This window comes from Pollachius pollachius (genome assembly GCF_949987615.1).
Source record: "Pollachius pollachius genome assembly, chromosome: 1".
Classification (NCBI taxonomy): Eukaryota; Metazoa; Chordata; class Actinopteri; order Gadiformes; family Gadidae; genus Pollachius; species Pollachius pollachius.
In genome coordinates this window covers 38,417,574-38,428,906 of record NC_136934.1, presented here as the reverse complement: position 1 = coordinate 38,428,906, position 11,333 = coordinate 38,417,574, and the positions used below count along the sequence as shown (strand labels likewise).

The 11,333-nt window shown below is 44.8% G+C and overlaps 1 protein-coding gene across 1 annotated transcript; it reads right to left on the bottom strand.

Annotated features, from left to right (window-relative positions):
• Positions 1 to 1,424: 1,424 nt before the first annotated feature.
• cep76 (centrosomal protein 76) lies at positions 1,425 to 11,223 on the bottom strand. Its single transcript, XM_079757501.1, has 13 exons — positions 11,037 to 11,223; positions 10,664 to 10,819; positions 10,299 to 10,395; positions 9,966 to 10,190; positions 9,655 to 9,840; positions 9,059 to 9,156; positions 8,564 to 8,692; positions 8,147 to 8,335; positions 4,337 to 4,503; positions 3,785 to 3,944; positions 3,314 to 3,487; positions 2,701 to 2,918; positions 1,425 to 1,607 (listed from the first exon to the last, which is right to left on the bottom strand). Exons 1-13 carry the CDS (start codon positions 11,097 to 11,099, stop codon positions 1,469 to 1,471), a joined length of 2,001 nt encoding a protein of 666 aa, XP_079613627.1. The 5' UTR covers positions 11,100 to 11,223; the 3' UTR covers positions 1,425 to 1,468.
• Positions 11,224 to 11,333: the final 110 nt, after the last annotated feature.

Here is an 11,333-nt window from a genome sequence, read left to right as displayed (position 1 = left end):
GAACTAATTTCACCACGTTTTAAAGTAGGAGGGAAAAGAACAGGGATAGCGATAACATGCGTCTGTCTGCGAAGGGAGTTTAAAGTGAGCGTTGCACAAATCCACAATACAGCTCACCTGAGGTCAGCGTCCCAAGCAAATCCAAACTACTTCCACCAGTTTCTCAGTGAGGCGTTGAAGATCCCACGGCATAGGTTGTCCGGATTTCAGTCAAAGCCAAAAAAAAAAAAAGATGCAACGGCGACGTTGCATCATAATCATAAGAGTTCTGTCAAGCCCTGAAAACTACAATCAAGCTCACAAACACTCCTCGTTGCGGCTTAATAGGGTTCTGTTACGTGTTAACTTATTTTAGAGCTAATGAGAAAAAAACATTCTGTGATTGGCTGCGAGTGTGAAGCTGGTGGTTCTTTCAGACAAGTAGATCAGTGATCAAAAATTAAACAATGTTCAAGAAGCATCAACATTTACCACATTAGCAATTATATTTGTAATTCTGGGTTAATGAATACTTAACTCACCCTTTCCCAACATCTGCATTTGTTCCATCAACTCCTGGATGCAATTGTCACATGAAAGGGCACTTCACTGTTTATAATAACCCAAATATTTGTTTACACTTATTCTTAGCCAGAGGGGCCCTTCAGCCAATGACTGCGTAGCCCCTGTGCACTTGCCGTCCGATACCACTGTATTTAAGGGGGACATATTATACCACCAGGTGGGAGCGTGATTAGCAGTTACAAGCCGTTTTGAAAATCTGCGTCTTCTAACATCACTAGTTGGTGGGTCCACCTAAATGTATGCTGGATAGACGAGCAACGTTTGCTTCAGTCCACTGGGTAGGCTGGTAGACTGATCTATCCAGCACACATCTAGGTGGACACGCCCACTATTGATGTCAGAAGACGCAGATTTTCAAAACGGCTTGTAAGGGCTAATCACACTCACAGCTGGTGGTATAATATGTAACCTTTAAATATTTTGGCCTCGGCATTGGGAAAGATAAATATCGGGCTTCCCAGGATAGTTTTTGTCTAACGACATCATTGGAGCGGATTTTTTGTCTGTTCTCTCAGGTCATAAAGCACTAAACTATGAATCCACACAGTAGCGGCAAAATGAACCAGTAGACGCAGTGTGCCACTACTGAAAACATTTAAGGCCAATGTACACCAGATTCAGTGGAGTGGACCAGAGCTACACCATTAAGGAAGAAAAGCAGAAAGCATGACAGCAACAGAAGGGGTTTTCATTTTTGAAACGGCAACAATGCGTGATCTTTAGTATTGCATATCTGAAAGCACGAGTCAAACTACAGTTCATCAGTTTTGCAAGGATCTATTTATTTAAAAAAATATAAATATATAAATATAATCTAAAAACATTGCAGAAAGCAATATATTCTCTTTAGATGTGGACAGTGTTTCTGCAGATCAGAGGGAGGGAATTCCGCAGTCCACATCGCTCAGAGTACGGAGCGGTATTTACAAGCGAACATGATCCAGACCGCGCAGGCGTTCTCAGGGTAGGCATACACCCGCACGCGCACCGCAAGCCTCACATGGTCGCCACGGCAACTCACTATCTCCTCACAGAACTGGGACCTGTGTGAATGAAAACACAACGGGACGAAACATTAGCGTTGAGCGTAATGTGATGATGCAAGAGATAACATTATTCAAAATGTAAAATGTCATGATTTTTTTCTGTGTTATTCGAAAAGATCTGCACTGCACACTTCAAACAAAAAACCTGTGGATCTATAAAAAATATATATATGAGTGAAATGAGCTTACTGAAGTCTCAACGTTCACCAATAGGCGGTGCTCTTTTACACATGACACACGCACAATCATGACATTGTACATTTTTATATATAAATATAAAAGTACAATGCTGAAGAACGTAATTAAAAAACGTAATTAAAAAAAAAATTACAAAAAATTAGCTACATAAGTCTATACTTTAAGACTACGATAGACAAAATATAAGTTGATAAAGGCAGACTACTTCCAATACAACATAAAAATACAAGCCCATAAAGAGGTAAAACACCATTCCACACAGGTTAAAATAGCGTTGCAAGATGCTCAGAAGAGCGTGCGAATGGTGACATCATGAGCAAATACCTGACCTTTCTCGGAACAGTTGCATCACTCTGGCAGCACTTCTGCTTCAGTTTTAAATTACTTCTCTGTCAGCTTGATTCAGACTACGACGTTTCTACTGGTGCTGCACACTGACGTTACAACATCAACGTTGTTTTTGCAAAGTCAGCAATTTACGTGTCCTTTCCATAGCCCTGTGAGACAAGTGCATTAAAAGGTGCTGTACGCAAGATTTGAGAGCTATGACTCGAGTTTAGTTTATTAAAAAATGTGTTGGTGAGGGAAATGCTCTGTGAGAATATATATGCCTAGTTGACTGTGCCCGCCTCTTTAGATTTTAGACTGCTCTCGGCTCATTCCTGCCCAAGCATGAATTGAAACTGCCTGTCAATCACAAAGCCTGTCAATGTGTTTGAATGAAGCAGAGGAACTCAGGGAGGGAGGGAGCAGAGCGGGGTTGTGCCGACGTTAGGCTGTGTATTCCGCTCTTTACTGGTCTCCCACTTGACCACAGCCTCATCGTCCCTATGGCGCCTGGAAGGAAACCATTTCCTTCTTCTCCAGAGCCGAGTGTTGCCCTCCCGCTCACCTGAGGCAGGTGGCGAAGGCGCGGCGGGCGTTGCGGTGCAGGAAGTGGATGGGGAAGCCCTTGAAGGTGTGCCCGTCGGGCACCGCCCGCCTCACCGCATCCTGGAACTCCTCGTTGCCGCAGGAGACGCCGGTGCAGCGCTCCGTCTCGTAGGCGGCCAGCGCCGAGGACAGCAGGTAGGAGAGGTGGTCGTCCCACACCGTGGCCACCTCCAGGTCCTGGGCGGATCACGAGACACCCCCAACGTCACGTGCCACTCGGCTTAAACCAATCAGGAGCCGCTAAATGGGACTAATCTACTTATCGTTACATCCCGAACTAAGGCGATAAAGAAGTTGATTTATTGTATCCCATTTTCATTCCCCATATTCTTTCATGCTAGTCTTTGTTTCAGTAATCAGGCACTCACAACGGTAAAATTGACCAATAAATATAATTCCTACGGTAGATGCCCATTTCCCCTCCCCATTATTTTCCTGCCTAGCACTTATGCCTGGCACTTATTTTAAACTGTTCCACTTTCTTAAACAGCGAATCAATAGATCAGTGGCGGAAGAAGGTCCATCATCTCCTGACAGATGCGCCACATTAAGTTCAGGTAACAGGACTTCACCTTGCGGTGCTCCGCCACCAGGAAGCGCATCTCCAGCTCCAGCTGGTTGCTAGCGGCGGCGGGCTCCAGGGAGGAGGCGCAGAGGGGGGGGATGGGAGGCAGGGAGGTGGTGGAACCCGGAGCACACACCGACCTCAGGGCCTCCTCGCTCATCGCCTTCCAACGCGACGGGTTCTGTCACCATGGAGCCATAGAGTGAGCTCACAACATTACATTTAAACATTCAGCCACACACACGCAGGCATTGAGGCAGTCTTATTCATACTTTTGATCATAAGCATGTCATAACTTGTCTTTTAAAACTGAATAACTTTAAACACTTTTTTTGGTTTAAATGAGAAACATTTTCTTAAAGTGTCCCACTACCTGAATCAACGGAACAACCATTTAAATGATATACACATCCATGCAGTTGTATGGACTTCTGTGGGGTCAAGGACGTTGGGAACAGGGAACACATCATCATCGCACCTGAAAGTCAAAGACGCAGAGCGGCACGGCGTCCGTGGGCTGGCAGTTTGCCAGGAAGCTCTGGTGGTTGAAGACGCAGCCCACCGTGCGATAGGGGGACGAGGGCTTGGGCTGGGGGGCCAGGGGCGGGGCGTCTGGGTCAATAGCCTGGTGCAGGTATCTGACACGCAAAGGAGACAAGTCTGTTGAGACCCTCCGTCGCACACACGCACAAGCACACATGCACAAGAGTAGATGGAAGGAGGAAAAGAGATGGAGACAGAGCAGAGGAAAAACACCTCAAAAACTCAAAACAAAACAGTTTTCTTCAAGTATAATTATTAACAATTTCAACACAGATTATATCAAGTAAAAAAAAAATCATGGAAAACAATTTGACAGCGTAACAATGAAAGAGAGCTCAACTGTCTGCCATGGCAATGTGTGTGTGTGTGTGTGTGTGTGTGTGTGTGTGTGTGTGTGTGTGTGTGTGTGTGTGTGTGTGTGTGTGTGTGCGTGTGTGCGTGCGTGCGTGCGCGTGTGCGTGTGTGTGTGTGTGTGTCTCTCTCTCACCTGTGCGCGGTGAGGCTCTCCCAGAAGGTGATGCTTCCGTCAGTCCCGCGGGTCAGGACCCAGGCGTGGGGGCCTCCCTTGGCCCTGGTGCCCACACACACGTACGCATCCAGACCGAAGCCCAGCAGCAGGCTGCACAGCAGGGTGGCATGGTCCTCACAGTCCCCCTGGAGGGAACACACGCAACATACGCCACAAGGGGACTTTCCCTCTGCACTGGAGGTGACAAGGTTGTACACCTGTGTGTGTATACATACATACAGTGGGGCAAAAAAGTATTTAGTCAGCCACCAATTGTGCAAGTTCTCCCACTTAAAAAGATGAGAGAGGCCTGTAATTTTCATCATAGGTATACCTCAGCTATGAGAGACAAAATGAACAAAAAAAATCTAGAAAATCACATTGTCTGATTTTTAAAGAATTTATTTGCAAATTATGGTGGAAAATAAGTATTTGGTCAATAACAAAAGGTAATCTCAATACTTTGTTACATGCCATTTGTTGGCAATAACAGAGGTCAAACGTTTTCTGTAAGTCTTTACAAGGTTTTCTCACACTGCTGCTGGTATTTTGGCCCATTCCTCCATGCAGATCTCCTCTAGAGCAGTGATGTTTTTGGGCCACACGGACTTTCAACTCCCTCCAAAGATTTTCTATGGGGTTGAGATCTGGAGACTGGCTAGGCCACTCCAGGACCTTGAAATGCTTCTTACGAAGCCACTCCTTCGTTGCCCGGGCGGTGTGTTTGGGGTCATTGTCATGCTGAAAGACCCAGCCACGTTTCATCTTCAGTGCCCTTGCTGATGGAAGGAGGTTTTCACTCAAAATCTCACGATACATGGCCCCATTCATTCTTTCCGTCACACGGATCAGACGTCCTGGTCCCTTGGCAGAAAAACAGCCCCAAAGCATGATGTTTCCACCCCCATGCTTCACTGTAGGTATGGTGTTCTTTGGATGCAACTCAGCATTCTTTCTCCTCCAATCACGACGAGTTGAGTTTTTACCAAAAAGTTATATTTTGGTTTCATCTGACCATATGACATTCTCCCAATCCTGTTCTGGATCATCCAAATGCTCTCTAGCAAACTTCAAACGGGCCCGGACATGCACTGGCTTTAGCAGGGGGACACATCTGGCACTGCAGGATTTGAGTCCCTGGCGGCGTAGTGTGTTAGTGATGGTAGCCTTTGTTACTTTGGTCCCAGCTCTCTGGAGGTCATTCACTAGGTCCCCCCGTGTGGTTCTGGGATTTTTGTTCACCGTTCTTGTGATCATTTTGACCCCACAGGGTGAGATCTTGCGTGGAGCCCCAGATCGAGGGAGATTATCAGTGGTCTTGTATGTATTCCATTTCCTAATAATTGCTCCCACAGTTGATTTCTTCACACCAAGCTGCTTACCTATTGCAGATTCAGACTTCCTAGCCTGGTGCAGGTCTACAATTGTGTTTCTGGTGTCCTTTGACAGCTCTTTGGTCTTGGCCATAGTGGAGTTTGGAGTGTGACTGTTTGAGGTTGTGGACAGGTGTCTTTTATACTGATAAGGAGTTCAAACAGGTGCCATTAATACAGGTAACAAGTGGAGGACAGAGGAACCTCTTAAAGAAGAAGTTACAGGTCTGTGACAGCCAGAAATCTTGCTGGTTTGTAGGTGACCAAATACTTATTTTCCACCATAATTTGCAAATAAATTCTTAAAAAATCAGACAATGTGATTTTCTGGATTTTTTTTTTCATTTTGTCTCTCATAGCTGAGGTTTACCTATGATGAAAATTACAGGCCTCTCTCGTCTTTTTAAGTGGGAGAACTTGCACAATTGGTGGCTGACTAAATACTTTTTTGCCCCACTGTATGTATACGCATACATTATAGATTGAACAAAAAATACACTTGCTTTCAGAAACAAGTGCAATTTAATAAACCTTTCTATTACCAAAAGATATTTTTTGCATAAGTCACACGGCTAAGAGGGAGAAATCCCATCTCTCAGGACCCACTTCTTCAGTGTGACAGACCCTGAGCCACCGTGTCATCCTTGTGGCGTCCCTCCGACTCTACCCTCGTGTACATGTCTAAATAAACATCACCCATACACAAGCAGTCTTCCCTGTCCTGTAAGCCTTGATCACATGCGTGAGACAGACTGATGATAGGTTGGCAACCGCTTGTAATAATAAAACCCCTCATTTAATGTGCGTGTGTGGTTGTATTGTTTGTGTGAGTGAGTGAGTGCATGTGAGAGAGAGCGATTGGAGTGGAGACACAAAGACTGTGTGTGCGCGCGTGTGTGATGTGTGTGACGCCGGCCAGCCAGGATTACGCGGAAGAAGGAACGATAGATGCTTCCCAGAAAGGGCTAATATGGAGGGGGGGGGGGGGGGGGGAGTGACATGGCTAAATTAATTTTCCCTGGAATGAATCTCAGAGATCACAGCTGGGTCGCAGCGTTTCTGTATGCATCAGCAGTGCAGCTCAGCACAGGTCTGTGGTGTTCTAGATCTGGTCTAAATCTGGCCCAAGACACGGAACTGCATTAGTGTGTTGGGGTAAGACTTTTGCTGAATGTAATTCATACAGTGGTCCAACTATATTCGATATTTCCATATTTAGTAGCCAGGGAAAGCAATAAGTCCTCACACATTGCAAATGAAAGATGTCTGATCATAAGGTCAAAATATTAATAATTATATATATATATATATATAATTTGCTCACTTTGATTCAAAGTAACACGACTGCGGTTATATGCCTGCGGGGCAGGCTATGCACTGAACAACCTTTTCCCTTTCCCAGACTAGAGCCCTCCCACACAAACAGTCATTCATATCCTGAGGTAATGCTGAGTACCCACTACAGGATGATTCGCCCGATATTGTACCCGATTTCCCCCTTCCGACTCCGGTCAGCAAAATCCAGATTTTTCTGTATGTGGGGTATGTTAAAAGTTTTTCTTTTTTTTAACGATCGGGCCCTCTCTGTTTTTGTGGTAGAAAATAACCGAGTTCTATCACTTCAACTAACTAAGAGAGCAAAAGAAATCGAGGGGTCCAGAGCAAGTATGACAAAAAGACTTTATCGTTAAAAAGGCAACAACAAAGCCAAGTAGTTTGCAAAGCACTGATGGTTAACAGATCCCGGCCTCTTTTTTATCCTCACGTACAAAGCTAGTAATAAATTCCTTTAAGCAAGCAGCCGGCAACACTAATCTAAACACCAGGCAGAGGTCAGCACTTCTTGACCCCATAGCCTCTGGCGTCGTGGCGAGTTCTAACTTACGGTTGACCCCAGACTCCCTGGCACCATGTCAAGCCTTGGATTAGAATCCAGAGGCGTTTTAAATGCTTTCTACTATTAGATATATAGGCCTAATAATAATCACGGTTTACCATAGAATATAATCATTAATTACTTCCATATTTTCAGAAAAAAACATTGCAATAGCTAAGCTAATTCTTCCTGACCGTCGTGAAACATGTTTGTTTACACTAAAGTCACGGTTTTGATAATCAGGACTGGGTTGTTGTTGAATGGAATCGGTTAGTGTCTGGTGTGCTTTGTTGGCAAAATCGTTTCCTTCCGCACAAAACTGTTAAATGTATCTTAATCTATCATTAGCTGTGGGGCCTCTCACGTCATAACCTCAATGTCCGTATTTGTGTGCATTTTTACACTTCATTTATTTGTGGTTCATTTTAACTCAGCTTTGCCCACAGTTCCCTAAACGCCTTCTACACAAGGGCTATTTGCAAACCAAGGCGGGCAGAGAGCTAAACAGTCGGAGCGTGTGTTTGTTCAGGTCTCTCCTACCTTGCCTCTACACACGAAGGCCAGCAGTGAGCACCACTGCTCCTGCTTCGCCCCCCCGCCCACCAGGGGGGCCTTCTCGTCTGCCAGAAGACTGACGAAGCGCGCCGCCTGCCGGGGGCTCTCCAGCAGCCGGCCGGCCCGCAACACCCGCACATAGGAGCACACCGGCCGGTTGACCCCGTTCTCGTCCTAAAGACGCACACACACACACACACACACACACACACACACACAGGTGAGTTTAAGGACAGTGAAAACCTGCATTGCAACTTTGAAGTCACGTCACCTCAATGGTGGCAGAAAATAAATACTAGAAAGAAGAAATTCAAGCCAAAAGCCTCAACCTTATACAAACAGGCCAGTAACAGCATCACAGGGAAGGCAAATACTGCTAGAGTTCACAACACACGCACACACCTGTGCGAAGATCTTGACCAGTTTGGACTGGTGTGAAGGGCGGATCTCTAGAAACTCCCTCCACCACTGCTTGGCATAGACCAGGAACAGCCTCTCCTTCTCCGCAGACCTCTGGCGCTCCAGCGATTGCTGGACAAGAGACGGTTACCAGAGGGACAGGTGTACAGTACAGACTGAAGATATGCAGTTACAAGTCAGATGGTCATGACAGGGGCTATAAATAAGGGGTAAAACAACTTAAACAGCAACACTCCACCTCACTTTTAACTCTCTAAATGTATATGTCCCAAGTAAGTTGTGAAAAACAAAAACAAAACATCTATTGATTACAACCAACAAATATTTACACCAGGTTTTAAGTAGGTCAATGGCTAAACTGAGACCTATCTTGAGTGATGCATGAGAAATGTAAACATTTCATTACAGAGTATGAGAATAGAGAAAGATTAGGAGAACAAACAACTCAGATTGACAGGTGACGGGGCTCCTGCTGACCTGTGTGGTGATGATGTCCACATTGAGAGTCTCCACCAGTGGAGGGTAGAGCTCAAGACTGATGGTCAGAACACCGGCTGGTACTTTACTCTCACTTCCTGCTCTCACATACACAGACATACACATACAAAGTTGTTGGCCTGTCCCTAAGAGCAACAAAATCCTACTGAAGATATATGCTTCTCTTAAACCTGTTCTTCTATAGAAACTTGAAGATGAGCTGGAGGCAATGTGCAGAACCAGGCTCAGAAACTACAGCAGTCCTGGGCTCTGGGATTTCTCTTCCATTTCTTATGCATATAAGTGGGTGACTATGTTTGCCTTGACATTTTATTGTTAATCTATTATCATGGGTTTGTTGAATTTATAATGAATTTGGAAAATATGAATTTAGCAATAATCTATACCATTTGATCTGCTGGGGTTGGTTAGTCTTACTAGCTGGCTAGTCTTAAAAGTCAACTCCAGCCAGGATGACAGCTAATGGCCCCACTGCAGTGCAGGAATAGATTTCCTTCTCATGATCGATGATTACAATAAAAAGATGTTGGCCACCATTCAGCTTATTAAGTATACATTCCAGTTCACCCGCTCACCCACTCCCAGTAGCTCCACACTGAAGCAGGTCCTCCCACTGGGAGCACTGAGTACACTCCTCCAATCCAGGAAGTAGGAGGATACCAGAGTGGTTTCATTGGAGGTGTCCATCTTTATCAGAACCAAATGTACCGGGTCACAAATGGACAGCATAGTGGTGCAATCTGCCATTCTGCTACCTTCCCCTAAAATACATAATATGAAAACGGAAAAACACATTGTGGGTTGGCTATATTGCCACATATTGTGGATCTCAATAATTATTTACATCTCAATGACAACCAACAGAAATCCAACAGAAGTTACGCACCGATTCCGTCTCTGTGGACCTCCAACAGGAAACCCTCTTGCAGGTCAGGTTCGCAGGCACAGGGAACCGGCTTCGACTGGAACCTCTGATTACGGAAGTGCAGGTAGAGCCTAAAGGTGGAACACACCTGGCCGGGCAGTGGTTCTGGTTCCTGCAGGTGATCCAGAAAGGCCTTGCCACCAAGTACCTGGAGATGAAGGTATCGTCGGGCCACGTCAATGTCCACTGAAAGGGGAGTGAAGAAGAAGAAAAGGAACAAATTAATTTATTATTCAGGTCGAGAGATAACTCTAGAGATGCTTGCTGTGGTCGAGTTGGTGTGAATTGTCTCACTTCTATTCAACGGCACCCTGTTTTTTTCAGCAACATGAGGAGCAGACTTATTGGGAAAATCTTTCTCTCTGCTTCTCTCCGTGTCTTGCTGTATACTCTACCAGATCAAAGAATAGTTAGTACAGAGTAAGTAGGCCAACATTTTTGGGGTGTTTGAAAGTCATCTTTGTTGAAATTCTGTTTTATAAAATACTTTCTCAATGAATGGATTAAACGTACGTGACAACAGGTATTTTACTTATTAATTATTTAATCCTCAACTCAAATAGCCTACATGTATCTCATATTCGGGTCTGGTAGGCAAGTGCGGATTCGGGTAAGGTACTCTAGTACATAACAAACAATGTGTCCTATTGTTGGGTCACCTGGCTGAACTGCAGGTCTCTCATGACATCATCTATGATCCCCCTGCGCTGTAGAGCCTGTAGGAAATCCCCCTCGGAGAAAGTATGCGGTCCATAGCCCAGATCATCCTTCAGAGTCTCGGACAGCACCTCTCGAATCTTCCCATGGACATCCATCTGATCGACATGCCCCAAGCATGTGATACCATGGTTATTGATTTGTTTTTTTTAGCACAACTTATACATTTGACTAACTCGTATTGGTAAACTACACGACAATGCATCTTGAGATGACTACTAGCTCTTGCAATACAGTATCGGGACTCTGCGTAGAAGTCGGACTTTATAATACATGATACAAAAAAACCTAATAACGTCTAATTTGCTTGTTCACCTTTATCAGATGATCCTGAATGGTTTTCTTCAGTTCGCTAGCTTTCTCTGGAGGCAGAGACATTGTGACTAAAAGTCTCTAACTATAACTAATGAGCTGTAACATACGGCGTAACTTAAGAAACCGTAGAGGGGATAATATATCAAGGCTGTATTTTACTTTAGTTTTACATGGCCAAGTCCTGGGAAGTTCCGTTTAAACTGTGGCGGAAAAGCAAGCGGGAATGTGCCCTTGTCCAATGCCTGTTGTTATTTATTCAACTTCTTAAATCAACCATATAACAGACAGCTCATTTTA